The sequence below is a fragment of the Microcaecilia unicolor genome, chromosome 11 (assembly GCF_901765095.1).
Source record: "Microcaecilia unicolor chromosome 11, aMicUni1.1, whole genome shotgun sequence".
NCBI classification, from domain to species: Eukaryota; Metazoa; Chordata; class Amphibia; order Gymnophiona; family Siphonopidae; genus Microcaecilia; species Microcaecilia unicolor.
This window is the reverse complement of record NC_044041.1, coordinates 146,673,569-146,701,374: the sequence shown is the minus strand read 5'-3', so window position 1 is coordinate 146,701,374 and position 27,806 is coordinate 146,673,569. Positions and strand designations below refer to the sequence as shown.

General features: G+C 47.0%; 1 protein-coding gene across 2 annotated transcripts in view; it reads left to right on the top strand.

Moving 5' to 3' along the window:
* The window catches only part of DMWD (DM1 locus, WD repeat containing), a 304,058-nt gene extending 285,373 nt beyond the window's left edge, over window positions 1–18,685 (top strand). For both annotated transcript variants that reach the window (XM_030218572.1, XM_030218571.1), the window contains exons 3-4: window positions 2,185–3,441; window positions 17,924–18,685. In XM_030218572.1, coding sequence (XP_030074432.1) covers window positions 2,185–3,441; window positions 17,924–17,971 — 1,305 coding nt within the window. In that variant the 3' untranslated portion in view covers window positions 17,972–18,685. The remainder of the gene's footprint in view (window positions 1–2,184; window positions 3,442–17,923) is intronic.
* The last annotated feature ends 9,121 nt before the right edge of the window (window positions 18,686–27,806 follow it).

Sequence of the window (27,806 nt, the reverse complement as noted above, 5' to 3'; positions counted from 1 at the left end):
ACCTTGAATTTGTACCTGTCCTTTTCAGGGCACAGACCATATAAGTCTGCCCAGCAGTATTTCCCGCCTCCCAACCACCAGTCCTGCCTCCCATCACCGGCTCTGTTACAGACCGTATAAGTCTGCCCTCCCCTATCCTCGCCTCCCAACCACCACCCCCTCTTCCCCCCAACTGCTCCGCCACCCAATTTCAGCTAAGCTTCTGAGGATGTTTTCCGACCCTCATCACACAGAACGAGGGGTCGCTTCTACATCCCAACCTCCAGTCTCTGGCTCTCACGATCTGGATGTTGAGAGTCTAGAGTTTGATTCCTTGGGTCTTTCAGTGGGTGTCTTCCAGGTCTTGCTGGCTTCCAGGAAAGATTCCACTAAGAGGTGTTACTCTTTTAAATGGAGGAGGTTTACCGCCATAGAGCCCCTTTCTTGTCCTACACAGACCCTTCTTGAGTATCTTCTACACTTATCAGAGTCTGGTCTCAAGACCAACTCCGTAAGGGTTCACCTTAGTGCAATTAGTGCTTATCATCAGCGTGTAAAAGGTAAGCCTATCTCTGGACAGCCTTTAGCTTGCTTCTTGAGAGGTTTCCTTTTGTCAAAGCCCCTGTCAAACCTCCTCCAGTGTTATGGGATCGCAACATCGTTCTCACCCAGCTGATGAAAGCTCCTTTTGAGCCATTGAATTCCTGCCATCTGAAGTACTTGTCCTGGAAGGTCATTCCCTTGGTGGCTACTTCAGCTCTTAGGGTCAGTGAGCTTCAAGCCTTAGTAGTGGATGCACCTTATACTAAGTTTCATCACAACAGAGTAGTCCTCCGCACGCACCCTAAGTTCCTGCCGAAGGTGGTGTCAGAGTTCCATCTAAACCAGTCAGTTGTCTTGCCAACATTCTTTCCCCGTCCTTATTCCCATCCTGGCAAAAGCAGCTTGTACACCTTGGACTGCAAGAGAGCGTTGGCCTTTTACATGGAGCCAACGAAGCCCTTCAGAAAGTCTGCTCAGCTTTTTGTTTCCTTTGATGCCAACAGGATGGGGGTCGTCATTGGGAAACGCACCATATCCAATTGGCTAGCAGATTGCATTTCTTTTCCTTATGCCCAGGCTGAGCTGACTTTGGAGGGTCAAGTTGCGGCTCACGATGTTAGAGCTATGGCTGCATCAGAAGCCAAGTTAAAGTCAGCCTCCATTGAAGAGATTTACAAGGCTGCGACATGGTCTTCAACAGTCGGTCTGAGCCGTCCGTGTTGCAGAATCTGTTTGGGGTCTAGAATCCAACTCCACCCTCTTAGGCCCATTTTATTCTGTTCCAGGCTGCTCTCTTATCTAGTTTGTATATAGCTTCAGGTTAATCTGTGTTTAGTCCTCTCAGTTGTGAGGCCCAATTGCCCACTGTTTGTTGTTTTGGGTGATCCTGGATGCTAGGGATTCCCCACTTGTAAGAATATTGGAGCCTGCTTGTCCTCGGAAAAAGCAAAGCTACTTACCTGTAGCAGGTATTCTCCAAGGACAGCAGGCTTCATATTCTCACAATCCTGCCCACCTCCCCTTGGAGTTGTCTCCTTTCATTTCTTCTTTAGTTTATTACTTTATTATTAAACTGAGGGAGTCACATTCGCGTGGCGGGCGGTAATGCACTTATGCATGTGCAGTAGTGCGTGGTGCCCGCACTCCTCAAAGCTCTTGTTTTTTTCTATGGCATAAATGCCGGACCAGGCAACGCGGATTGGTGTCTACCCACTTGTGAGAATAATAAGCCTGCTTTCCTTGGAAAATATCTGCTACAGGTAAGTATCTTCGCTTTACTGTGTCTTGCCTTCTAGGAGCTTGATACAATCTAGAAATATAAGGGCTGATTGGCACAAGTCCCATTAGCAGATCTGGGTGAATCTTTATAGATTCATCAGCCATGAAGAGAGAGTGACTAGGTGACATAGTTTTTGGAATGACATGTGTAGCTACTCTGTCTTTATGTGGCCTAATGATCCAGACTCAAGCCCCACTTACTGTTTAAGCATATGGTTTTCAGCAGTTTTTTTTTTTACCGTCCCCATGATTGAGCTTAGATTAAAAACTGTGACTAAAACCTTATGACTATCTTATGTATAGTCATTCACAAACTAAATGTTACGAGATAAAATAATCTGTTTTCATTCTGTTTTCTTACTTGCATCTATATTTTTAATCCAGAGGTTGATCGACAAGACAAAGGTAACATACCTGCAGTGGATCCCAGAATCAGAAAATCTGTTCCTAGCTTCCCACGCCAGTGGCCTCCTCTACCTATACAACGTAGACCATCCCTGTGGCTCCACTGCCCCACAGTACACACTTCTCAAACAGGGCGAGGGCTTCGCTGTGTATGCGTGCAAGAGCAAATGTATTCGTAACCCATTGGTGAAGTGGGCAGTAGGTGAGGGGGCCCTGAACGAGTTCTCCTTCTCTCCTGATGGCCGGCACCTGGCCTGTGTGGGCCAGGATGGCTGCCTGCGTGTCTTCCACTTTGACTCCATGGAGCTGCAAGGGATGATGAAAAGCTATTTTGGGGGCCTGCTTTGTGTATGCTGGAGCCCTGATGGTCGCTACATTGTTACAGGTGGTGAGGATGACCTGGTGACTGTTTGGTGCTTTGCTGAAGGCCGTGTAGTTGCCCGGGGCCATGGGCACAAGTCCTGGGTTAATGCAGTGGCTTTTGACCCCTACACCAGTAGTGTGGAGGAAGAGGATCCTATTGAGCTGAGTGGCAGTGATGAAGATGTGAATGAGATGGCGCACTTTGGCCGGGTACGGACTAGCAGCACCCTCTCACGGCTCTCCAAGCACAGCACCAAAAGCAGTCCATCTGTGACCTACCGGTTTGGCTCAGCAGGTCAGGACACCCAATTCTGCCTCTGGGACATCACAGAGGACATTCTCTATCCCCACCACCCCCTTTCCCGTGCACGGACACTTACAAACACTTTTAGTGCTACCATACCATCCTCAGTAAGTAGTGGCAGCAACTTGGCCACTGAGGCAGCCACAGGACAAGTCATTCCTCGCTCCTTGTCCCGCTCCAATAGCTTGCCTCATCCAGCAGTCAATAGTGCCAGTAAAAGCTATGTAACTGATAGTGCACCTCCCTTCAGCATTGGCAAGTTTGCTACACTCACCCTTCAGGAGCGGAAGGACAAGAGCACAGACAAGGAGCACAAACGCTACCATAGTCTTGGTAACATAAACAAAAGCAATGATAAGATCAACATGGTACCCAAGAGCAAACTCGATACAGCCAAGATCTTGGGCACAGGCCTGTGCCCACGTATCAATGAAGTGCCCCTCCTGGAACCCCTGGTTTGCAAGAAGATCGCCCATGAGCGCCTCACTGTTCTTCTCTTCTTGGAAGACTGTATCATTACTGCTTGCCAGGAGGGGTTCATAAGCACGTGGGCAAGGCCTGGGAAAGCAGTAAGTAAACTTTTTCTCCAATGCCTTTCTTTTGCGAATTTAGTACTGGTGAAAACTAAAAAAACTAACTGAAAAGATGTCATTCCTAGAACATGTGTGGCAAAAGCAATAGAAAATGCAAGGTTCCCCCTTACTGTGTGTGTGTCTCTGTCTCATTGTGGGGAACAAAACATGTTGCCAACAATGGCTCCAGGTGTAGCAGAGAAGAAGGCTTTAAATTTGATAGAAACTAGGCAGCATTCTTGGGAAGGGGAAACTTATTCTGAAGGGATGGGCTCAACCTTAATCAGTGAAACTAGGCTGTTGGTGCTAACATTCAAAAAGGAGAAAGAGCAGCTTTTAAACTAGATCTTGAGGGGGGAAGCCAATAATTGCTCAGGAGTGCATGGTTTAGAGTAAATTATCTTTTAAAAAATGCTGTCAAAATACTGAAGTTAAGATAAGAGAGGTTGTGCTAAAGCTGAAGTATACCGTGCATTTAAATAAAGAACACATGCAGATAAATTATTTCAGATTTTGAGGAAAAGCAAAATATCAGTCTTATACATAGGTAATGTCTGATGGGTCCCTCTTGTGGGACCCACTCTCCAGCTTCTTTACTCAAAGGGGAATAATTCTATAGCTTGGTGCCAAAATGGGGTATGCATACTAGATGGTGCTTGAGGCATTCAAAGCTATAAACTAGGGGAAATCACTGATTTATGCTGAGTGGGCATATGTAAGAAAGGCTTAGACAGCCATTCATTTCATTCCTTCACTTTCTCCTCTCTCTGCAGCTAGTTTTCCTAGAAAAAAAAGTTCCCACTGGCTTTAAGAGGTGTTCCTGGTGCAGCAGGACCATATCCATAGTGGATACTCATAACTGGTGTCTACAAAGCCTGGCACCCAATCATGATCCCTCTCAAGTTCTTCTGTGTTCACAGATATCAAAGGGAGGTGTCTGGTTGAGAGAGCACATGTGAATTTTTGATGCTGATAAGTTCAGTTCATCAACTTTGGCATCGGAAGCATCAATCTCCATGGCTCCTGGAGCAGCCCTGGGGGTGTTCAAACATTGAGAGTGTCTTGACCACCCTTGGTTTCAAGCCTCAATATCAGAATCAATTATTCTCTGATCCTCTACTGAGGAAAAGGAAGGATTTTTCCTCATCAACTTCTACACCAAGGGGCAAAGATGCAAGATGTCAGGTGGAGACCAGGGCCCACCCACATTGAGCTTTTTCAAAACACAGGGCTAAGAGGCATTGAGAATACCAGTATCCATAAAGCAGCCAGACTAGAGGACTGCTTGTTCTCTAGGACATCAGAGGGGACACGACAGGCTGCACAGAGTCGTGACCTAGCTTATGATTCATCCTTGGTAATGCTGACTGAGACGCCCCCATCTTTGTTGATGGCAGCTTTTGAAGAGCAGCTCATGAGGAGGCATGAGGATAGCATGGAGCACATCTGTGCTTGGCGTGAAACTGCGGCTTCAACGTCATCATTGCTGAGGCTTGAACAAGTTCAGCTGATGATTGAAACCCATTTGCTGCCTGCAGGAGACACTGAGGCCTCAAGGGGTTTCAGACTCTATGCCAATTGTGCCAGTGTCAATTTCCAGTACATTGGGGAAGGAAGCTTCCCCGTCAGATTGAATGTCCTTATTGCTTCAGTGCCTCATCCCAGGCTTGACCTGGAGGTCAGTCATTTGAAGCAGGCAGAGACTCAAGTGTCTCCAACTGTTAGTCTGATTCAGAGCATTCCTGAGCATCTGAAGAACCACCAGAGCTCTTCTCTAAGGAAATGGCTGCCGGTCTTCCATCAGACCCCTTCCCACCATATGAGAGGTGTAAATCTACTCCAGAGGTGCTCTCATTCAAAGAGTTTGTCAGGGAAATGGCAAAAGCCATCCCATTTCCTTTAGAAATGGAGAGAGGAAACCAGGGCAAGAAGCATTGGAAATTCTCCAGTGCCTCAAACTTCCCCTCACCCCATGGAGAATATGACAGTATCCACTGACAGAATGCTGAAGGACATACAGAACAGATTGTGGGAAACCCTGTACCTCCTGTGATAAGAAGGTCTATTCTAGGCTCAAGGATTTGATAAGGTACAGCTGTCTCACCGTTCCATTGTGGTCAAATCCACTCTCAAAAGGGCCAATTATATGAAAAGAAACATAGAAACATGATGGCAGATAAAGAAAGGCCAAATGGCCCATCCAGTCTGCCCATCCTCTGTAACCACTAACGCTTCATTTTTCTAAGGGATCCCACATGCTTGTCCTAAGCTTTCTTAAATTCTGACACAGTCCTCGTCTCCACAACCTCCACCAGGAGGCCATTCCACGCTTCCGTGAACAAATATTTTCTTAGATTCCTCCTAAGCCTCTTATCTTCATCGTATGCTGCCTTATTCCAGAGTTTTCCTTCATTTGAAAAAGGCTCACATCTTGTACATTAATGCCCCTGAGATATTTAAATGTCTCTATCATATCTCCTCTCTCCCTTCTCTCTTCCAGTGTATACATGTTGAGGTTCATAAGCCTCGTTAATGTCCTAGAGGGGAGAGATGAGGACGTTGAAGTCTTTGGGCATGCACTTGAAGAGCATTCTGCATAGTGCAGCGCAATTTGCCAGCATTTCCCCCAAAAGAAAGGTGACTTGCTCTGTGGGCTAGTAACCAAGGGTGTAAGGAGTGTGGAAAATATGTGGTCCATGTGACCTATGACATTTTCAGGATGCAACAGGGATTGGTCCTCACAGAATCATATTGCTGTAGGCTTCAAACCTCAAGCCAAAAGTGCAGTGGAGATAATCTCTTAAGAGATAAAGTACGAGAGGCTGCTACTGTCATCAAGCAACTTCTCTAGGCTCACTGTTGACCCAGCCTCCTCTTCTAGAAGGGTTTGTAATGGAGGGCATCAGAGATCCTACAATTCTCACAAGCATGTAGGTGTCCTCCCTTTCTCTTCTTCCAAACAACTCAGAGACCTCACTGTCACACAAGACAGCTGGAGGCCCACAGTCAAAATAGGGATGCAGTTTTGATTGTCTCAGCAGTGCATCACCTGAATCCCTATAAATGTTCCAGGCCATCTTCTGGTAGGGGGGAGGCTAAAGTTTTTGCAGCAAGATTGCCCCTTATAACCTCAGATCAGTAGGTTCTAAAATTGTCCAGGAGGTTTACTGTCTGCAATTAGAAAACATTCCTCCAAATGGCCCATCAAAAGCATCAAGGTTAAGCTCTAATTACCGGGAATTGCTTCTCTCTTACAAGTCATGTGGTCTCACCTGTTCTACGGCAAGTATTTCCTGATCATAAAGGGAAGGATTGTGTCCCATCCTAAATATGAGGGCCTCGATCAAGTATCTGGCCAAACAACAATTCAGGATGGTTTCCTTAGGCACCGTGCTTTAAAAAGGTAGTTGGTTATGCTCTTTGGACCTAAAGAACACTTATGCTCACATTCTTCCTATGACTTGGATGTATCTGAGGTTCATTATAGGGTAACAGCTTCCAGTTTCATATACTGCTATTTGGCCTTGTGTCAGCATCAAGAGTATTTACAAAGTGTCCAACTCAGAGGTTTTCAACCCAGTCCTCGGGGTACATCTAGCCAGTCGAGTTTTTCAGGATATTCCCATTGAATTCTATGGGGATATCCTGAAAACCCTGACTGGCTGGGTGTGCCCCAAGAACTAGGTTGAAAACCTGTGGTGTAGCTGGTTAAGAACACATCAGAGGTGCCAAAAAATCAATGCCCATGATAATTTGGGTGCTTGAGCTACAAGCGTTCATTATAAAAAAAAATTTTCCCGCATCACAACTAAACCCATCGCAGAAATTGGAATTTGTCAGAGCCCCTGCCAGACATGACTCTCTGACATCTGCATTTCTTTCACAACAATGGATCTCAATTATCAGTAGTTCTAGTAGTGCACTAGAGTCAGCGGGTATCTGCTGTTGAGGTTGCTGGATCACATCGCCTCCACAGTTCATGTAAAACTCATTGCATTTCTCAGTTTGAAAGAGGACAGCTAGACACAGATCACAAGACCTTGCAGGATCAATACCATGACTCTACCTGTCCTCAAACTGAAGAGTCTGTAAGCAGCCCTGGAAGCAGAGGAGGTGAGAGCAGCCCAGGAACAGGAAGGAACTGAAGCTCAAAATCCCCAAAGTTGCTGGATCAGTAACCACTAGTGGTGGTTAGTAATTCCCCTCTGAGGGGTCAGTCCATCTGCCGACCAGACATGATGTCCCAGGAGTTGTGCTGTCTGCCATGTCCTAAAATTCAAGATTTTACAGAGATCTTGCTGAGATATATATCAAGCCTACTGACTGCTGCTCATCCAGGTTGGCACAAATGATATTGCTAGGTACCCCTCCAAATGTATCAGAAGTGACTTCATGGCTCTAGAAGAGAAGGTGAGTAGATAGGTGTGCAGGAGGTATCCTTATCAGTCCTACCTGTTGAAGACAAAGAAACTTACATCCTGGAATGCATGGCTGTGTGGGTGGTGTCATCAAGAACATGTTGGCTTCCTGGATTGCAGGATGATGAGCAGAAATGGTGTCCACATAGAACAGGCATGTCCATTCTACTGCCCGTAGGCCTAACTCCAGCCCTCCAACCTCATTCTCTTGGCTCATAGAAGCTCCAGGTGAAGTCCTCTCATAGGATTAATTTCTCTGCCGCAGCTGGTCTAACCGGTAGCTTCAGCTGTGTAGCACTGGAAGTTGAGGTTGTTCCCGTGGTATCGTCTCATGAGACTTAATACCTCAAGATCAACCTCAACTTTCAATGCCATGGGCTCAACCTCATGTTGAAACCAGTCACGGCAGAGAAGTAGGGATCCTATTGGAGGGCTTCACATGGAGCTTCTGCGGACCAACTACAGGAAGCAGAGAACCTGAGGCAAAGAAGCAGAAAACCCAAGCCAGGGAAGCAGTGTCCTTTGAAGGAATCAGGTGAGGGACAGTGGGGGGGGGGGTTAATTTATTAGGTCTGCCATCTCCATTTGGTCAGCGGAGCCACGGGCTTTCTACTAGCCTGGAAGGAACTGCATATCCCCTCTAGATACCTGATTACCCCAACCTTGTATCTGCTCATGACAGTTTTACACAGAGTAGCAGCAGGCTCCCCAATTAGAGAGAAACCCAGTAGATATAGTAATATAGTTTATTAGCATCAGTATTTTACCCAAAGATAGTACAGGCAGATCAGGCATTTACATGATGGAACAGCATTTCACGACACGACTACAGCCCTCTGGAGTCTTCTGAACTAATACCCTTCAGACTCCCCTTTTTATACTATTTTGGCCCTATTGATTCCAGTGGACCCCAGCTTTCTCACCAGAGCTCTTGACCCTTATCAGTTGATAAGAAATGACTTCACAAGTTCTCAAGCTCTAAGTATAAACAAGATATGCTCGGAGCGCATCTTGTGAGATGACTTCACAGGTCATTTTGCTCTCTTCAGCTCCCCCCCCCCCCCCCCCCACACTTGCATCTGACCCTCTACTATCTTTCATTTTAATCAAAACATCTTAGCTCATGATTTCTCGCAGGTGCCAGTCCAAGGATTGTTTACAAGAGCAAATGCCCCCTCCCTTGCCAGCTCTCAATTACCTCATTTCAGCACTTGCTGCAGTGAAATGTAATTTGTGTCAGAAGTGATTTTTGATTTTAAGAGGCCTAGCTCTTAGCCTGAGCCATTGGCCTGTATTTTACTGAGAGCAAGGGCTAGCATATTTCTACATTCCCTTCTTGCCGGACCTCCAAAGGGCCGGCACACATGACTACTAGTAGGTGTGGCCATCCTTTCCAGACGGCTCTTAGAGTCCTGTGGGGGGGATGTGTAGATTTGAGGTGACAGGGGTGCTCTGTCATGACATGGGACTTAGGCCTCAGTGAGAATCAATCGTTGAGCACGTAGATATATACTACGTAAATTCTATGTTCCCCCTTAAGGTAAACCACCCAAAAAACCTAACTGTGTATCCTACGGCTACCCCTCTGGAGCAGTGTGAGACTTGGAAGCATGAGAAGTCAATTAAGTCTAGGTATCATACAGTGGAATCAATAAAGTTGAGTGTATGACTGCAATCAGTATATCATTACTACAAAGTCACTCATTAATCAAATTTTGATTGTATGAATATGGCTAAAACTGGTGTTAATGGGGAACAAATATTTCATTTTAGCATTTAAAAAGGGTTAATATTGGCCAAATAATGAATAACTACTGCAAGTTAAACAGCAGTCTTATAATTATGAGGAAGATAATGGCAAAACTCTTGAGTGTAATAGATCTAAATCGTATATGAAGGCACTGTTGAGTTATAGTGTTTTTGGAAAATACATAGGAACATAATCTTTTTCCTTTATACAGAAAATGAAGCAAATCAATTCATTTCTCTTGATGATTGAGAAATCATCAACAGTAGAAAACAGTTTACTTAGTTACCATTTGAGGTCCAGTGATGAAAGGTACAACAGTTTAAAAATGGAATAAAAACAATCTAAACCTGTCTATACAAATTGGCAGAATATAGCAAACTGAAAAGAAATGTATAATATAGGTCAATTAAACAGCATAAGCGGAATAAATATCTTCCTTAATAAAAGAGGTGTACTTGCATTACAGGCAATAAAAGTAAAATAAACAGCAGTAGTCCTATACGAAATTTATGGTGGAAATGTAGTTTGTCTTGTACTGAGAGTAGTAACAAGGAGGGTTAAGACAAACCTCTGAACATAGGGAATAATGCACCAGACAACAGTATCAATACCTGATTTAGTAGCTAATTTTGTTGGCTAAGGCAGAAAGGTCTTGTATTGCCTTTATAACAGAATCATCAGTGTCAGTATTATTGGGAATGTAAGTACAACAATGATTTCTGGCTTTAAATTGATCAAGTACCCCTCTTGACACTCCTATAGCATCTATAGTGACAATATAGTAACAATAGCGCGGTATGGCACCTGTCAATCCATATGCGGAGTAAAGTTTATAAATTCCAACATATCTATTTTCAATTTTCCAGACAAAAAACCAAGGATGCCACCCACTTTGAACAATGTTACAAGTGGCATACCAAAAATATACAGGGTCTTCGTTAGAGGGTCTGATTATTGGATGTGAACCCTGCTCAATTTTAATTCGTCCACATCCCTGGAAAATTTCAAAGTTATCAAACACGGACCTATTAGATCCAGTAAAGGGTAACACAAGATATCAAATCTAGTTAAAGGGTCCCAGTTAGGATCATCATCCATTCCAGGATCCCAATTTAGGGGGTGAGTGGGACAGGCACCGTTCAGAGGCTCATTAGAGTGAGCACCAGCCATTTAATAGCCAGGCAGGTGTAATGCAAGAGGTATGAAATGTAAAGTCAAAAGAAAAAAAACAAATGGTGATTCCACCTTCTAAACTTGCCCACCCAAACACTTCCTTCTTCTTCCCCTTACTTAATCTCTACTTATTACTAATTGTATCTGATATCCTGGAATGACAATATCATAACTAAACTATGTAAGCCACATTGAGCCTGCAAATAGGTGGGAAAATGTGGGATACAAATGCAATAAATAAATAATTCATATTGTCAGGAATAATAGAATTTAATAGAATTAAAAGGGCAAATAATGATTAGATACAGGGTTTCAATTAAAAAAGAGTAAGTCAACTGTTGGGGTACCTAGGGTGGATTCTTGTGATTGAGGCCCAAGATAGGGGTTGGGGGGTGTCGACCTGAGTCATGCAGTGGGAAATACCTCCATAAGTCAGGAGAATTAAACAGGGAAAATATAGGAGACAAGTAACAGTAAGGAGAATAGAGAAGATAGGCAAGAGCACAGTAACAAGGAATTCAATAGCAGTCCAACATTAGTCTAGGTAACATTAATGAGTATACTGAAGAAACCTGTGAATCTTTTCAAATGTATAATAGATTAGTCCCAAAACCAAAATTAGGAATAGTATAAGTACAACAAGTCCCAACACAGTTTTTGGAGTACAGAGTACAGTGTCCTCTTGTGGGCAGTTGGACTTGCGTCACCCGGTTCCACTGGAAAGATGGCAAGTGCAGCGGTGGGCTCGCTTTGATGGGCAATGTTCCGTTCAGGTAAGGTGATTTCTTCCTATAAGGTAATGTCTGTGGTTGTCAGATGCTCGGTCATGGGGTGAGAAGTCTTGGAAAATGTTCTTTTAGTCCATCAACTTGAAGTGGTGGCGGAGGCTGCAGAACCAGTGGTAACTGCTGAGCTGGTGGGGATGGCTTGAAAGGGACTGAATCAGGAGCCTTGTAGATACGGATGTCTTTTAGGTGGACCCAGGAAGTGTGGTCTCGTAACTTGACTAATTTGGAAGGGTCCTACGTAAATAGGGGTGTAGTACTTCCGGTGAACCAAATCTCCAACTTTGAGAGCTTTTGGATGACCAGTGGCAGGGCTATCATTACCCTCCCCTCTTCTGACTGAGATTGCCTGTGAAATCAAAGACAGAAAAGTAATGATATTTGGTAACACATCCTAATATACAGAATATTGGTCAGGCAAGTGGTTATCATGATGGGCTGTAAGAAGGCACACACAGAGCTGAAAAGGAGACAGCTTTAAAAAGAGGCAGATGGGGTGGCTTAAAGAGCTAACAAGGCAAGTGGCAGAGCATCGAGCCAATTTTAATTCCATTTACTATAAGTTGTCTCAATTTAGTTTTTTAAAAGTTCTTTTAAAAGTTCACTGTAGTGCTCAACTAGGCCATTGCTAGTAGGTTCGTAAATACAAACTGTATGGTGTGAAATACTCAGTGCGGGAATAAAAGAATTGAGGAACCCATTAAAAATTAAAACCATTGGCTGTAGTAATTCTGCAGGCTATACCAAATATGGGAATAATCTCTCTGATGCAAGGATAAGCTTCTATTCATTTTTTAAAAAATTTTATTAGAAAGCATCCACGCAGACAAGCAGGTACGTTTTTACTTTGACAAGTATCTGCATATCTGTAAAGCAGTATAGGCCTGGCCCTTGCACAATGGGCAAGTGACCAATAGGTATGCAGTAGATGATATACTGATCTGGAATGACATCAGACAGACTTTCTCGTCTTATATTCAAATATGTTGCCAGTAATTCTTATGAAACAGAAAAGCAAAGGAAGTCAATCCTGGTCTCCCAATATTATGAACAGAAAAATTTATAGAATTAGGGAAATACAGTATTGGGTAAATTGTAAGGGATACCCCCTCTTGTGAAATACCTGATCCAGGAAGGGTATTTATTTATATTGAAAAGAATGATAGGTAAATAAACAGTGTGTGTAGAGACCCCAACTATTGTATGTGCAAAGAAATGTGATCTGTTTGAGAGCATATACAAAGAAATAGAAACACAAAAAAGAAGGTATAGGTATGAAAGAACAAAAAAACACTGCTTGTTGTGTAAACAGACAAAAAGCATTGTAACTCAAAAAGACTGTAGGTGGCACTGTATTTAGAATAGAAGGCCTCACATGATGCTTCAAAAGGAGGCAAACATCAGAATAATGAGAGCACAGAGGATACCAGATACATTACCCCATTCAAACTTTTACAACAAACCTCTGGACTGTCAGCACCTTCTCTCACCATTGCGACTTGCAGTATTCTTTCTAAATTTTCTGTTATGTGGCTTTCTAACAATATGCACTTTTACATCCAAATGGCACATAAACAGCTAAACCATTTTACTATACAAACATCTCTGAAACCTGTCATAATGAAATACCATTTCCGTAAAACCTTTCATAATTACCACAAAATGAATGGGATTCTCACATACATTAACTTTCCTCTGCAACTTAAATCAAAACTATACCGGATATCTGTATCGTGGTAGCCCCCTCTGGTGGCCAAAAAGAAGGAAAACAGTTCTGAAACTTAGAAAAATAAAAAAAATAAGGTTGAATTGGAACAAGTGATCTCTTATGTAATTAAAGAGAATACAATTGTACAAGAGGGCAGAAAAAGAAGGGTAGGCAAGTAAAGTGGGTAATGGAGAAGAGTGTAGGAGTAAAGCAGCCTAAGAATTTCCATTGCTTAAGTTGTTACTGAAGACTGTAAAGTAGAAGCAAAATCTGGTGAAGGGAGGGGTAAGGTGGGATGGGTCAACAGAGGGAGTGGAGTGGGTGTAAGGAGGAGGGGTTGTGGAAGGGGGAAAGGGAGGGGGAGAGGAAGGGGGTGGAAGGGGAAGAGGAAGGAGGGGTTGAAGGGGGGGCTGGAGGAGGGAGAGGAAAGAAGGGGGGTGGATGGAAAAGTTAGCTGTAAAAAAAGTTCAAATCATAATAGAATAATCAAGCTTGTACTGCATTTTAAACTTTCTTCTGTCCTGTGAATCAGCGGGCTGTGAAACAGAAAACAGGAAGCATAAAAATTAGCAGGACGAATCTGCACTTACTAACAGAAAAATAGTTCATAAATCTTTGCACACACCCACACACAATGACATCGGAGAGAAAATGGAAGGGAAAGAATCCTTTAAGTGCTCCGGTAGCAGAAAATACAAAAGAGATTGAGCAGACATTAATCCGCAAACTAACCTTTTCCGGAGATACGAAGGCGGTAGAACGAGAGGACATGAAATGAGATTGAAGGGGGGCAGACTCAAGAAAAATGTCAGGAAGTATTTCTTCATGGAGAGAGTGGTGGATGCTTGGAATGCCCTCCCGCGGGAGGTGGTGGAGAGGAAAACGATAACGGAATTCAAACATGCGTGGGATAAACATAAAGGAATCCTGTTCAGAAGGAAAGGATTCTCAGGAGCTTAACCGAGATTGGATAGCAGAGCCGGTAGTGGGAGGCGGGGATAGTGCGGGGCAGACTTATACGGTCTGTGCCAGAGCCAGTGGTGGGAGGCGGGACTGGAGGTTGGGAGGCACGGATAGCGCTGGGCAGACTTATACGGTCTGTGCCAGAGCCGGTGGTTGGGAGGCGGGGCTAGTGCTGGGCAGACTTATACGGTCTGTGCCCTGAAGAGCACAAGTACAAATCAAAGTAGGGTATACACAAAAGTAGCACACATGAGTTGTCTTGTTGGGCAGACTGGATGGACCGTGCAGGTCTTTTTCTGCCGTCATCTACTATGTTACAGACAGAAAGCAGTGACCGGTGAGCATTAATCAGAAAAGTAGAAACGTGGGAGGGAGAAAAACAAAATCAGGTTTATATGGAGCTGCAGCACAAGGCAGATCCATAGATTCTTTCTTTAAAGGTTAACTTTTCTGACTTTAAAAGTTTAAAGGAATCAATGCTGTGCTACAGACAAAAATGTTATATACAAGTAAAAGAATGACTGCACAGTTTGATTAAAAGTTGTATTTCAAAAGCAAACACTAATATAAAGTTATAAGTTCAGGATTAAACATATGGAAAAAGAAAAGCAGGGATAGTCTAGGCAACCAGCCAGGTCTGTAGAAAGAGAGATATATCTCGCTGTTATGATAAATCAGAGCAAGGACACAAGACCAATCCTGTTCATTTTAAATAGAATAACTTGCACAATTTAAAAGTTAGCAAAAACCAAATCTATTACATTGTTTTGATTTAGGGGATTCAGGAGTTGAACAAAAGTACATAATCTTTAAATAGGAAGCCTGATGAACTGGGACCATTTTATTCCTACGTAAATAACAGATAAAGTAACAGCATTAGTCCAGGGCATGTTAGCAAAAGACGTGTTTAAAAAAAACATACATGGATAATACAATAGTTGAAGACAGTGTAGGAGGTAACAACTATTTATAATTAAGTCAGAAAAGTCTACTAAAAATAAAATACTAGCACAAGAAATAAGAATTAAGTAAACACACTCAGGATAACTCCTAATCTTTAATCCAATAGCTTAAGTATCATTCCTTACAATAGTACAGAACAACACCCAAGCCACTAGAGCACAGTGATTATAGAGGCCAAATAATCTGCTTAGGTACGGACCACGCCTAGTTACTGAGAACGGCGTTGGTCCGGGCTCCACAAGGGGAACGATTGCTGGACAGGGGGATTATTACGCAGTGCATGCTTATGAAAGTACTGCGAATTTTTGCAGCATGTGGCCCCAGCTATCACTGACCCCAGCTATCTCATCCCCAGAGATTTGACAAACTGGAATTCTAAATAGATGCAAACATATATGCAAACGTATGTGAACAGATACATAACCAGATAAATGCAAACAGATATGAGCTGGAAAATAGACACTTATGTACTCCTCCTCCCCCTCCTCTCACAGCTCGTTATCCCAAACATACGACCAGCTAGGGGACAATAAAAGGTGAAATACCCTTCAGCTGCTCCCACGCTCGCAAGTTCTCAAGAGCTGTAGCATGTCCACACATTAACTCTTCCCTCCCGCCAAAAATTGCCGCCCTGCTGCAACAAGGCAATCCATCTGTCCACCTCCATCTTGCTGCCCCACACAACAACCCACATACACCACTGATATGACCATGAGCCCATTACAACCTCGTGGAAGTCTGAAATTTTCTCATACCCTTCCAGTAAACACCTAAGAAAAGTTTGTAGTTCTCCACATCTTTCAAAGCCTCCGCCTGCTCCATAAGCCTCATTACTTCAGTCCATCCAAAAAGGAACGCAACTCCTCAGGCTTTTCCATGAACAACACCTTACCCTCGTGAGATATACGGACTCTAGCAGGGAACTGCAAGGAAAACTTGACCCCCTTGTTATATAACTGGGAGCAATATGGTGACAGGTGCTTGCAGAGTTCTGACACTCTGGGCGAGAAGTCCTGAAACAACAAAAGGCTGGCTCCATTGTAAACTAAATTCCTCCGCTGACGAAAACGAACCATCAGCTGAGCCTTTTCAGCATCATTGAAGATGTGGGCTATCACTGGCCTCGGTCTCACATTCTGTTCTTTCCACACTCCTACTCGGTGTACTCTCTCAGCACGCAGCCTCTGCCTGTCCACTTTGAGGCCCAGCTCTTTAGGTAGCCATGTCTCCACTAGGTCCCAAAGATCTTTCTCCTTCACGCTCTCCGGCACTCCCAACAGCCTAATGTTATTTCTTCTGCTCCTATTTTCTTCGTCTTCAACTTTGTCTTCCAGTATCTGGCATCTCTTCTCTAACGCAAGCACCTGAGAATTTATACCAGTGACCAAGTCCTCCTGGCGCGAAAGCCTCTCCTCGCGTGCTGTATACAGGTACCGTGTGTTGTCAAATTCTATTTTAGTTCATCAATAAAAGCATAGAGAGTCGATAGTTTGTCATCTAGCACAGCCACCATATGCTTCATAATTTCTTTAATCGCTGCATCCTGCAGCATGATCACTGGCGAGTTTTGCAGCTGATTTCCTCCCACTTGTGCCTGCGCCTCCGCCATTTTGGCTTCGTGTTGTTTTCTGCAGTTCCTCAACACTCGTGGGGTCTTCACCGGCATGCCCAGCCACCGCAGCCCGAAATAGCTCCTCAATCCTCCAAACAGCTCTAGCGATATTCCCTGGCACTCCCAGGTAGTTAGTGGAGTCCAAAACGGGGTGGGTAGCAGATATATAGCTGTTTTTGTGGCTAAAAGCGGGGAGAGCAGCAAAGAGACGTCCACTTAGGATCCAGCCATCACATGACCCAGCAACATCTGACTCCTAACAGTGTTTTGGGGTATACTTCTAGGAGTCACTTCATTGCTTATTGGGAAGCTTTCCCTTGTTTGGCAGATTATCCCCCAACTTATGCCTTCCAACACAACGCTAGGGGTCAGATGCTGCCATTTTGGAAGGAGGCAGGACTAACTGGTTATCGCGCCTTCCTCCTAAATAAGAGATGGTGGGGAGAAGTCCATGAGCTCACTTGGTCCGCCAGGGTTTGTTTTGGTGGGAGATCTGGTGTCCACTTCAAATGCTGCAAGCGGCTTGAACCCTAGCAGTACTAATGGAAATCTACTGCTAGAGATTGTGGGTGCAATTTTGAACCTTTAGCCATTGGAACAACTGGGGATCACTCCTCCAACTACCCCAGGGACCCCTGATAGGAGATGGCAAGGGAGATCCCTGATATTCAGGGAGAACCGTCCAGGTGGGAGTTTGATTAGGGGGAGGGGTGGATGCTGTTGGGAGCATTGATTTTACAAATCTCCACTCACATCTGGGGAGAAGCTGCATGTTTTGTTTTGCCCCACATGCAGCTTTATGAAATTGCTTCTCATGTTGGACATAGGAGACATTGACATGCAGCTCCATCCTTGCATTTATTTTACAAGAGGCTCTGTATTTGACAAACTCTTTGTAAAATATGGTGGGAATTTTCCATGATCCAACCTGGAAGTCTTAATCATCCTCTCCACATCCTATCTAAAATGGGAATGTTTGAGTAGCTTGTCAAAAGCTCATGTAGTTTGTTTTTTTGCCCACAAAAAGGTATCTCAATCTTGATGTGAGCTTTTATATATATATATATATATATATATATATTGTTTTGTTTTTTTTTGTTTTTCCAGAATGCATCAGCACCGAATGGCAGCTCACCCAGTGGTACTGTGGTCTGATTCAACTTTCTTCTCTCCTACCACACTCCCTGCCGGAATGTCAAGTACATAGGACTCCATCCTGGCAATCGCTGACGGCTGGGCCACAGCTAGCCCAACTATCTAATTTTACTATCTAAATTTATATTGTAGTTTAAAAAATTCTTCTATTGCAATGCATACAAAAGCTATAATTGTATGGAAAAATAATAAAGGGGGGTTAATATATAATGTGTATATACATATATAGATATATATATAGAGAGAGAGAGAGATGTGACATTGTATATAAGGATAGACAGACTTTGATGAAGAAAATTACTAGGAAGTGATTTCTCCCTGTTAAACTCTTAGTGTAATTCATGTATTGAAGCAGAAGTGAAGGGAGGAAGATACACAGGATAGATTTGGTCTGTGTCCACAGGTTGACTATAGATATACTGTGTCCTGATGCCATCTGTTTGCTTCTTGCTAGGCCATGTTTGCTTTGCCAGGTCTCAGACTGTCTAAAGCAGGCATTTTTCCCCTCTTCTCTGCCCCTGACAGAGCTATAGATCTGGCCTCCCAGTTCTGTGGGACATTTCCTTTACAAGTATAGTCCAGTTTCAGAAAACAAAATGTCAGTGTTTACTTCAGCATGTTCAGAGGGCTCACCTTGACTTTGAGATGCCCTGTAAGCAGGGGCGTATCTGAACTGCGGCGGTAGGGGGGGCCAGAGTGAGGGGGCACATTATACCCCCCCCCCCCCCAGCCGCTTCCATTGCCAATCTCCCCCCGCCGTTGCTGTCGCCTACCTTCGCTGGCGGGGGACCCCAACCCCCGCCAGCCGAGGTCCGCGTCCTCCTGCCGCTGCCGGCTGCCTTTAAAAGAATTCCGTCAGCTGGCGGGGGACCCCCAACCCCCGCCAGCCAAGCCGAGGTCCTTTCATTTCTTCCACTAAAGCTGGCGCCGAAAGTTTCTTTTGAGTCTGACGTCGCTGCATGTTGTACGTGCAGCGACGTCAGACTCAGAAGAAACTTTCGGCGCCAGCTTTAGTGGAAGAAATGAAAGGACCTCGGCTTGGCTGGCGGGGGTTGGGGGTCCCCCGCCAGCTGACGGAATTCTTTTAAAGGCAGCCGGCAGCGGCAGGAGGACGCGGACCTCGGCTGGCTGGGGTTGGGGTCCCCCGCCAGCGAAGGTAGGCGAGCAACGGAGGGGGAGGGTTGGCAGCGGTAGGGGGGTCCAGGGCGAAATCTGCGGGGGCCCAGGCCCCTAAGGCCCCATGCAGATACGCCCCTGCCTGTAAGTTGACAGTGCTACTGTTGGCCAAATTCAGGTTCAGTCCGCTGTCCTTGACATATAATTATCAAGGGCTTCAAATCATTAAATGAAAGGACTCCTTGCTGTAACATCACTAGCTTATCAGATCACTTTGGATACAGGAATGTCCTTTTTTATAATGTCTGTCATGGTTGTTAATAATTTTATAACAGTATAATATGGAAAACATGATTTGAGGTGACTGAAAAGAAGTTTCAGTGGACTTCCTGTTTGTACCAGATTGCAATTTCACATGTTCCTTCCTACTCAAACATTTCCATTATTGTAGGCCTCTCCTCCTTAACACTTAGGGCTCCGTTTTACAAAGCTGCGTTAGCAATTCTGGCGCAGCAAATGCGATGAAGCCCATTCAATTCCTATGGGCTTCGTTGCATTTGCCAGAATCGCTAGTACAGCTTTGTAAAAGAAGTGCTTAAATTTTGTTAGGGCTAGGGATTCTCTTTTAGCATTGCCATTCTCTGGCCTTCCCATTTCCCCCCACACCATAGTCTATCTTTTTATTTCTCATACTCTTGTCTCTTCTCCTAAGACCATGCCTAACTTCAGGATTTTATTTTTGGAGGTGTCCGAAATATAGAAAGTGGAGTGAAAGAGCAAGACAGAAGGTCTGGGGACATATGTAATACTTTGGGAAGATTTTTATCATCACTATATCTTTAAATATGTTGGTGCCAGAGCTAAAGCTAATGAACAGTTTATTGGGGGACTATTTCCTGTGAAAAATCTTTTAATGTAGCTTGAAAATTACATTTTCTGCACTCTAAGATTGTGTAGTTCTAAATCCTAGATAAAATTTAAATGAAAGCACTGACATACTTGGTTTGAGAGAATAAAATAATGTTGCTAATATGTACCAGTGGCTCCAACTTATTTTTAACTGTTTTTTTTTTTTATTTCATCTTTCAGTATTTAGCATTTTCTCCAAGGACAAGCAGGCTGCTTGTTCTCACGACTGGGTTGACGTCCACGGCATCCCCCACCAACCGGAAGAAAGCTTCGCGGGCGGTCCCGCACACAGGGCACGCCCACCACGCATGCGCGGCCGTCTTCCCGCCCATGCGCGACCGTTCCCGCTCAGTTTTTTTTCTATTCCGCGCTGGAGAGAGACGTGTTCCGTCTCTCTCTTTGTCAGCCCCGGAAACCGAATTGCGGCCTAGCTGCGGTTTTTCTTTGTTAGCGTACGCGTTTGCGTGTTATTTCCTTCGAGAAAAAAGAGTTGTCCTCGTCGTTTTTAGCCGCGAGGGCACTTCGTCTCTTTTTCGGGTGTGCTTTTCACCGCCACCATCGACGATTTTGACTTCGCCGACGCGATTTTTCCGTCGATGTCCTCGAAGGTCCTGAGCGGATTCAAAAAGTGTGGTTGGTGCAGCTGGCAGATCTCGCAGACCGATACCCACGCTTGGTGTCTCCAGTGCCTCGGCCTGGAGCATAATTCCAAAACATGCACCTTGTGTCTCGGCTTAAGGCAGCGGACACAGGTGGCGAGGCAAGTTTTACGGGACCCTCTTTTTGGAACTTGCGCCAGCCCTTCGACGTCTACCTCTACCGCATCTGTGTCAACGGCTGGGTCTTCGGTACCGGAACTGATGTCGACGAAGTCGGCGCCGACTCTGGCACCGACCCCAGGAGCACAGGTACCTTTGGCCCGCCAGCCTGCCGGTGACGGCGGGGGTGAGCGGCCACGCGGGCAGTCTGCCCCGGCCACTCTCTCTGCCGGATGCGATTCCTCGAGGCCGGGGGGCTCCACCTCCTCCTCTTCCTCGTCTCTTGCGCCGATGACGGGCATCGAAAGAAAGCAAAGAAGCACCGTCATCGGTCGCCCACGGGACTGCCAGCTCCGGTACTTTGAGGGACGACTCGACGCCCAGGAAGTGGCAGTGCCGGGAGGAGCGTTCCCCCTCGGTTGAAGAGGTGTCACTGCGTCAGTCCGCGGGTACCTCTGTACCGTCTCCTGGACCCGAGCAGCTTCCGGCACTGGCACCCACACCGGCCCCTCTGCCTTTCCTGACAGCGGGCCTTGACGAGTGCCTCCGAGCCATCCTTCCTAGGATCCTGGAAGGGCTGATGCACCAGGCTCTCCCGGCGCCGGGGGGCTCTGGCCCGATGCTGAGGCCTCTGACGCCGCTTGCAGCACCGGTGTCGACCGCCACGCAGGTGGAGTTGACGTCGATGGAGGAAGCTTCGTCCCCGCTAGCGAGGGAGTCTACCGCTCGACGCCATCATCGAGGACGTGGTTTCTCGCAGTCGAGACGGGCCCGGTTGAGGTCTGAGCTGAGAGAGCTCATGTCCGACACCGAGGAGGAGGCCTCGTGGGGGGAGGAGGAGGACCCCAGATATTTCTCCTCAGAGGAGTCTGTGGGCCTTCCCTCTGACCCTACTCCTTCACCGGAGAGGAAGCTCTCGCCTCCTGAGAGCCTCTCCTTTGCCTCTTTTGTCAGGGATATGTCCATCTGCATTCCCTTTCCCGTGGTTACTGTGGATGAGCCGAGGGCAGAGATGCTCGAAGTCCTCGACTATCCATCACCACCTAGAGAGTCTTCCACGGTACCGTTGCACAATGTCCTTAAGGAGACACTGCTTCGGAACTGGTTGAAGCCACTATCTAATCTCACCATCCCCAAGAAAGCGGAGTCCCAATACAGGATCCACTCAGACCCAGAGTTGATGTGGCCTCAATTGCCTCATGACTCGGCGGTCGTGGACTCTGCTCTCAAGAGAGCACGGAGTTTGAGGGATACCGCCTCGGCGCCCCCTGGGCGGGAGTCTCGCACTCTGGACTCGTTTGGGAGGAAGGCCTACCAATCTTCCATGCTTGTGACCCGCATCCAATCATACCAGCTCTACATGAGCATCCACATGCGGAACAATGTGAGGCAACTGGCGGACCTGGTCGACAAGCTCCCTCTGGAGCAGTCCAGGCCTTTTCAGGAGGTGGTCAGGCAGCTGAAGGCGTGTAGAAAGTTCCTGTCCAGGGGTATCTATGACACCTGTAATGTGGCATCTCAAGCTGCGGCCCAAGGTATAGTGATGCGCAGACTCTCATGGCTGCGTGCCTCTGACCTGGACAACCGCACCCAGCAGCGACTGGCGGATGTCCCTTGCCGGGGGGATAACATTTTCGGTGAGAAGGTCGAGCAGTTGGTGGACCAACTACACCAGCGGGAAACCGCTCTCGACAAGCTCTCCCACCGGGCGCCTTCAGCATCCACCTCTGCAGGTGGACGTTTTTCCCGGGCCCGGCAGGCTGCACCCTACGCCTACAGCAAGCGCAGGTACACCCAGCCGGCCCGAAGGCTTCCTCAGGCACAGGGACAGTCCCAGCGCTTGTTCCCATCAACAGCGTGCGCCTAAGCAGCCCCCTGCGCCTCCTCAGCAAAAGCAGGGGACGGGCTTTTGACTGGATCCATGGGAACATAACCGCCATCAAAGTGTCCGTACTGGACGACCTGCCAGTCGGGGGGGAGGTTGAAAGTTTTTCACCAAAGGTGGCCTCTCATAACCTCCGACCAGTGGGTTCTTCAAATAGTGCGGTGCGGATACACCCTGAATTTGGTCTCCACTCCGCCAAATTGCCCACCGGGAACCCAATCCTTCAGCTCCCATCACAAGCAGGTACTTGCAGAGGAACTTTCCGCCCTTCTCAGCGCCAATGCGGTCGAGCCCGTACCACCCGGACAGGAAGGGCAGGGATTCTATTCCAGGTACTTCCTTGTGGAAAAGAAAACGGGGGATGCGCCCCATCCTAGACCTGAGAGGCCTGAACAAATATCTGGTCCGAGAAAAGTTCAGGTTGCGTTCCTTGGGCACCCTTCTACCCATGATTCAGAAAGACGATTGGCTATGTTCCCTGGATTTAAAGGACGCTTACACTCACATCCCGATACTGCCAGCTCACAGACAGTATCTCCGATTCCGTCTGGGGACCTGGCACTTTCAGTATTGTGTGCTGCCCTTTGGGCTCGCCTCTGCACCACGGGTGTTCACGAAGTGTCTCGTGGTGGTTGCGGCGTATCTACGCAAACTGGGGGTGCACGTGTTCCCGTATCTCGACGATTGGCTGGTCAAGAGCACCTCAGAGGCAGGAGCTCTTCGGTCCATGCAGTGCACTATTCACCTTCTGGAGCTGCTGGGGTTTGTGATAAATTACTCGAAGTCCCATCTTTGGCCAGTCCAATCTCTGGAATTCATAGGAGCTCTGCTGAATTCTCAGACGGCTCAGGCTTTTCTTCCCGAAGCAAGGGGGCACAATCTCCTCTCCCTCGCTTCCCAGACCAGAGTGTCTCAGCAGGTCACAGCTCGGCAGATGTTGAGACTCCTGGGCCATATGGCCTCCACGGTTCATGTGACTCCCATGGCTCACCTTCACATGAGATCTGCTCAATGGACCCTAGCTTCCCAGTGGTGCCAAGCCACCGGGAATCTAGAAGATGTCATCCGCCTGTCCGTCAGTTGCCGCAATTCGCTGCACTGGTGGACGATTCGGACCAATTTGACCCTGGGACGTCCATTCCAAATTCCGCAGCCCACGAAGGTGCTGACGACGGATGCGTCTTGCCTGGGGTGGGGAGCTCATGTCGATGGGCTCCACACCCAGGGAGTGTGGTCCCTCCAGGAACAAGATCTTCAGATCAACCTCCTGGAGCTCCGAGCGGTCTGGAACGCACTGAAGGCCTTCAGGGATCGGCTGTCCTACCAAATCATCCAAATTCGGACAGACAATCAGGTTGCAATGTATTATATCAACAAGCAGGGGGGCACCGGATCTCGCCCCCTGTGTCAGGCAGCCGTCAGGATGTGGCGTTGGGCTTGCCAGTTCGGCATGCTTCTCCAAGCCACATACCTGGCAGGCTTAAACAACAGTCTGGCCGACAGACTGAGCAGAGTCATGCAACCGCATGAGTGGTCGCTCCATTCCAGAGTGGTACGCAAGATCTTCCGAGAGTGGAGCACCCCCTCGGTGGACCTTTTCGCCTCTCAGACCAACCACAAGCTGCCTCTGTTCTGTTCCAGACTACAGGCACACGGCAGACTGGCGTCGGATGCCTTTCTCCTCCATTGGGGGAACAGCCTCCTGTATGCTTATCCTCCCATACCTTTGGTGGGGAAGACCTTGCTGAAGCTCAAGCAAGACCACGACACCATGATTCTGATAGCGCCTTTTTGGCCTCGTCAGATTTGGTTCCCTTTACTTCTGGAGTTGTCCTCCGAAGAACCGTGGAGATTGGAGTGTTTTCCGACTCTCATTTCGCAGAACGACGGAGCACTTCTGCACCCCAACCTTCAGTCTCTGGCTCTCACGGCCTGAATGTTGAGGGCGTAGATTTTGCTTCATTGGGTTTGTCTGAGGGTGTCTCCCATGTCTTGCTTGCCTCTAGAAAGGATTCCACTAAAAAGAGTTACTTTTTCAAGTGGAGGAGGTTTGTCGTCTGGTGTGAGAGCAAGGCCCTAGAACCTCGTTCTTGCCCTGCACAGAACCTGGTTGAATACCATCTGCACTTATCAGAGTCTGGTCTCAAGACCAACTCAGTAAGGAATCACCTTAGTGCGATTAGTGCTTACCATTATCGTGTAGAGGGTAAAGCCATCTCTGGAGAGCCTTTAGTCGTTCGATTCATGAGAGGCTTGCTTTTTTCAAGGCCCCCTGTCAAGCCTCCTGCAGTGTCATGGGATCTCAACATCGTCCTCACCCAGCTGATGAAACCTCCTTTTGAGCCACTGAATTCATGCCATCTGAAGTCTTGACCTGGAAGGTTATTTTCTTGGTGGCAGTTACTTCAGCTTGTAGAGTCAGTGAGCTTCAAGCCCTGGTAGCTCATGCTCCTTATACCAAATTTCATCATAACAGAGTAGTACTCCGCACTCACCCTAAGTTCCTGCCAAAGGTGGTGTCGGAGTTCCATCTTAACCAGTCAATTGTCTTGCCAACATTCTTTCCCTGACCGCATACCCGCCCTGCTGAACGTCATTTGCACACATTAGACTGCAAGCGAGCGTTGGCCTTCTATCTGGAGCGGACACAGCCCCACAGACAGTCCGCCCAATTGTTTATTTCTTTCAACCCCAATAGGAAGGGGGTCGCTGTCAGGAAACTTGACCTGGAAGGTCATTTTCTTGGTGGCAGTTACTTCAGCTCGTAGAGTCAGTGAGCTTCAAGCCCTGGTAGCTCATGCTCCTTATACCAAATTTCATCATAACAGAGTAGTCCTCCGCACTCACCCTAAGTTCTTGCCCTAGGTGGTGTCGGTGTTCCATCTGAACCAGTCAATTGTCTTGCCAACATTTTTCCCCGTCCTCATACCCGCCCTGCTGAACGTCAGTTGCACACATTGGACTGCAAGCAAGCATTGGCCTTCTATCTGGAGCAGACAAGCCCATTCAAACAATCCGCCCAAATATTTGTTTCTTTTGATCCCAATTGAAGGGGCGTGGCTGTTGGGAAACGCACCATTTCAAATTGGCTAGCAGATTGCATTTCCTTCACTTACGCCCAGGCTGGGCTGGCTCTTGAGGGTCATGTCACGGCTCATAGTGTTAGAGCCATGGCAGCGTCAGTGGCCCACTTGAAGTCAGCCACTATTGAAGAGATTTGCAAGGCTGCGACGTGGTCATCTGTCCACACATTCACATCACATTACTGCCTTCAGCAGGATACCCGACGCGACAGTCGGTTCGGGCAGTCGGTGCTGCAGAATCTGTTTGGGGTTTGAATCCAACTCCACCCTCCAGGACCCGATTTTATTCTGTTCAGGCTGCACTCGCAGTTAGTTGTTCTTCATAGGTCAATTTTTGTTATGCCCTCGCCGTTAAGTTGACCTGGGTTGTTTTGAGTGAGCCTGAGAGCTAGGGATACCCCAGTCGTGAGAACAAGCAGCCTGCTTGTCCTTGGAGAAAGCGAATGATACATACCTGTAGCAGGTGTTCTCCGAGGACAGCAGGCTGATTGTTCTCACCTACCCTCCCTCCTCCCCTTTGGAGTTGCGTTTTACTCATTCCTTTGCTTGTCATTCAACTGAGTGGGAACGGTTGCGCACGGGCGGGAAGACAGCCGCGCATGCGCGGTGGGCGTGCCCTGCGTGCGGGACCGCCCGCAAAGCTTTCTTCCGGTTGGTGGGGGCTGCCGAGGACGTCAACCCAGTCGTGAGAACAATCAGCCTGCTGTCCTCGGAGAACACCTGCTACAGGTATGTATCATTCGCTTTCTCTTGTTTCACTTGAATTTTTTTTATTTTGTCTTCTAGCGCAGTCACTCTTCAATTTGTCTCACTTTTCTGATTCATTTACCAGCATCTCTCTCCTTCGCTGCACACTTGCATTGCTCCAGACACCTTTATCTTCTACCTCACAGGCTTGCATTGTGAGTGCCTGTTTCCCTAAATTTGGAATTTGGATTTAATTACTAACCTTCCAAAATCTCAGCTCAGGTTCAGTTACTAATTCAAGTGATATACTGAGACTCCTTAAATTTTGGATTTGGATTTTAGATTTATTACTCACTTTTTGCAAGGCCATGCTCAAGATGAGTTATATTCAGATGCATGAGTTATATCCCTGCCCAAATTGGCTCACAATATCAAACATATAAATGGCAAGTGACCGACTCACCTGCAAATGTGCAGTACAGACTTCCCTCTCTGTCCCGCCCTCGCGTCAAGATTTCATGACGTCAGAGGGCGGAACAGAGAGGGAAACGGAGTTGGACTGTCAGACGCCGCCGCTGCCTGGAAACGAACATCGCGCGAACCAACCCACACCTTCCCCCACCACCGCTCCTGCCCCCCTCCGTATCGGGCCCCTTCACTGACCTGACAGCGCCTCTCACCTCCATGTGAAAGCACTACAGGCAGCAGCAGATCTGCTGCTGTCTGCAGCGCTTCCACACGGAGTTGAGAGGCGCTGTCAGGTCAGTGCAGGGGGCCCAGCACAGAGGAGGGAGGGAGCGGGTGGCGAGGAGGGTAGCTGGACATGGGGGGAGGGCAGGGGGGAGAGGGCATGGTTGCTGGACATGGGGTGAGAGCAGGGCAGAGAGGAGGGTTGCTGGACAGGGGGGAGGGGGGATGCCAAGGGAAAGAGGAGGGCTGCTGGATATGGAGGGGGGGGAGGATTGGTGGACGGGGTGAGGCCAGGGGAGAGAGGAGGGCTGCAATACTCGCCCGTTTTTACGGGCTTAACGGCTAGTAATAATATAACCACTAAGCTGCTACTCCACTCTTCCTTTTCATCCTCTAACCAGCAGATGGTGGTAAAGAAAAACTGACAGTTTCTATTGACACCACCGGTATAAGCATAGGTGCAGCCTGGAATTCTTATTTTTCTACCTCCAGAAGATGGTGGAAGTTGGACTAGTGCAGCCTGCTAGCTGGGTAGGCTTTTTTTCTGTAGGAGGCCTGACTCCTATGGCCCAAGCTATGGCCAGTATATAGGTGGTTGAGTCCAGGGACTGATTCTTCCCCAGGGATAGGTCTACAGACTCTTCCTTGGTGACTTAGGAGGTGTCTTTTTGTAGCCCTCCTCTGCTCATGGTCCTCGTTTGTGGGCT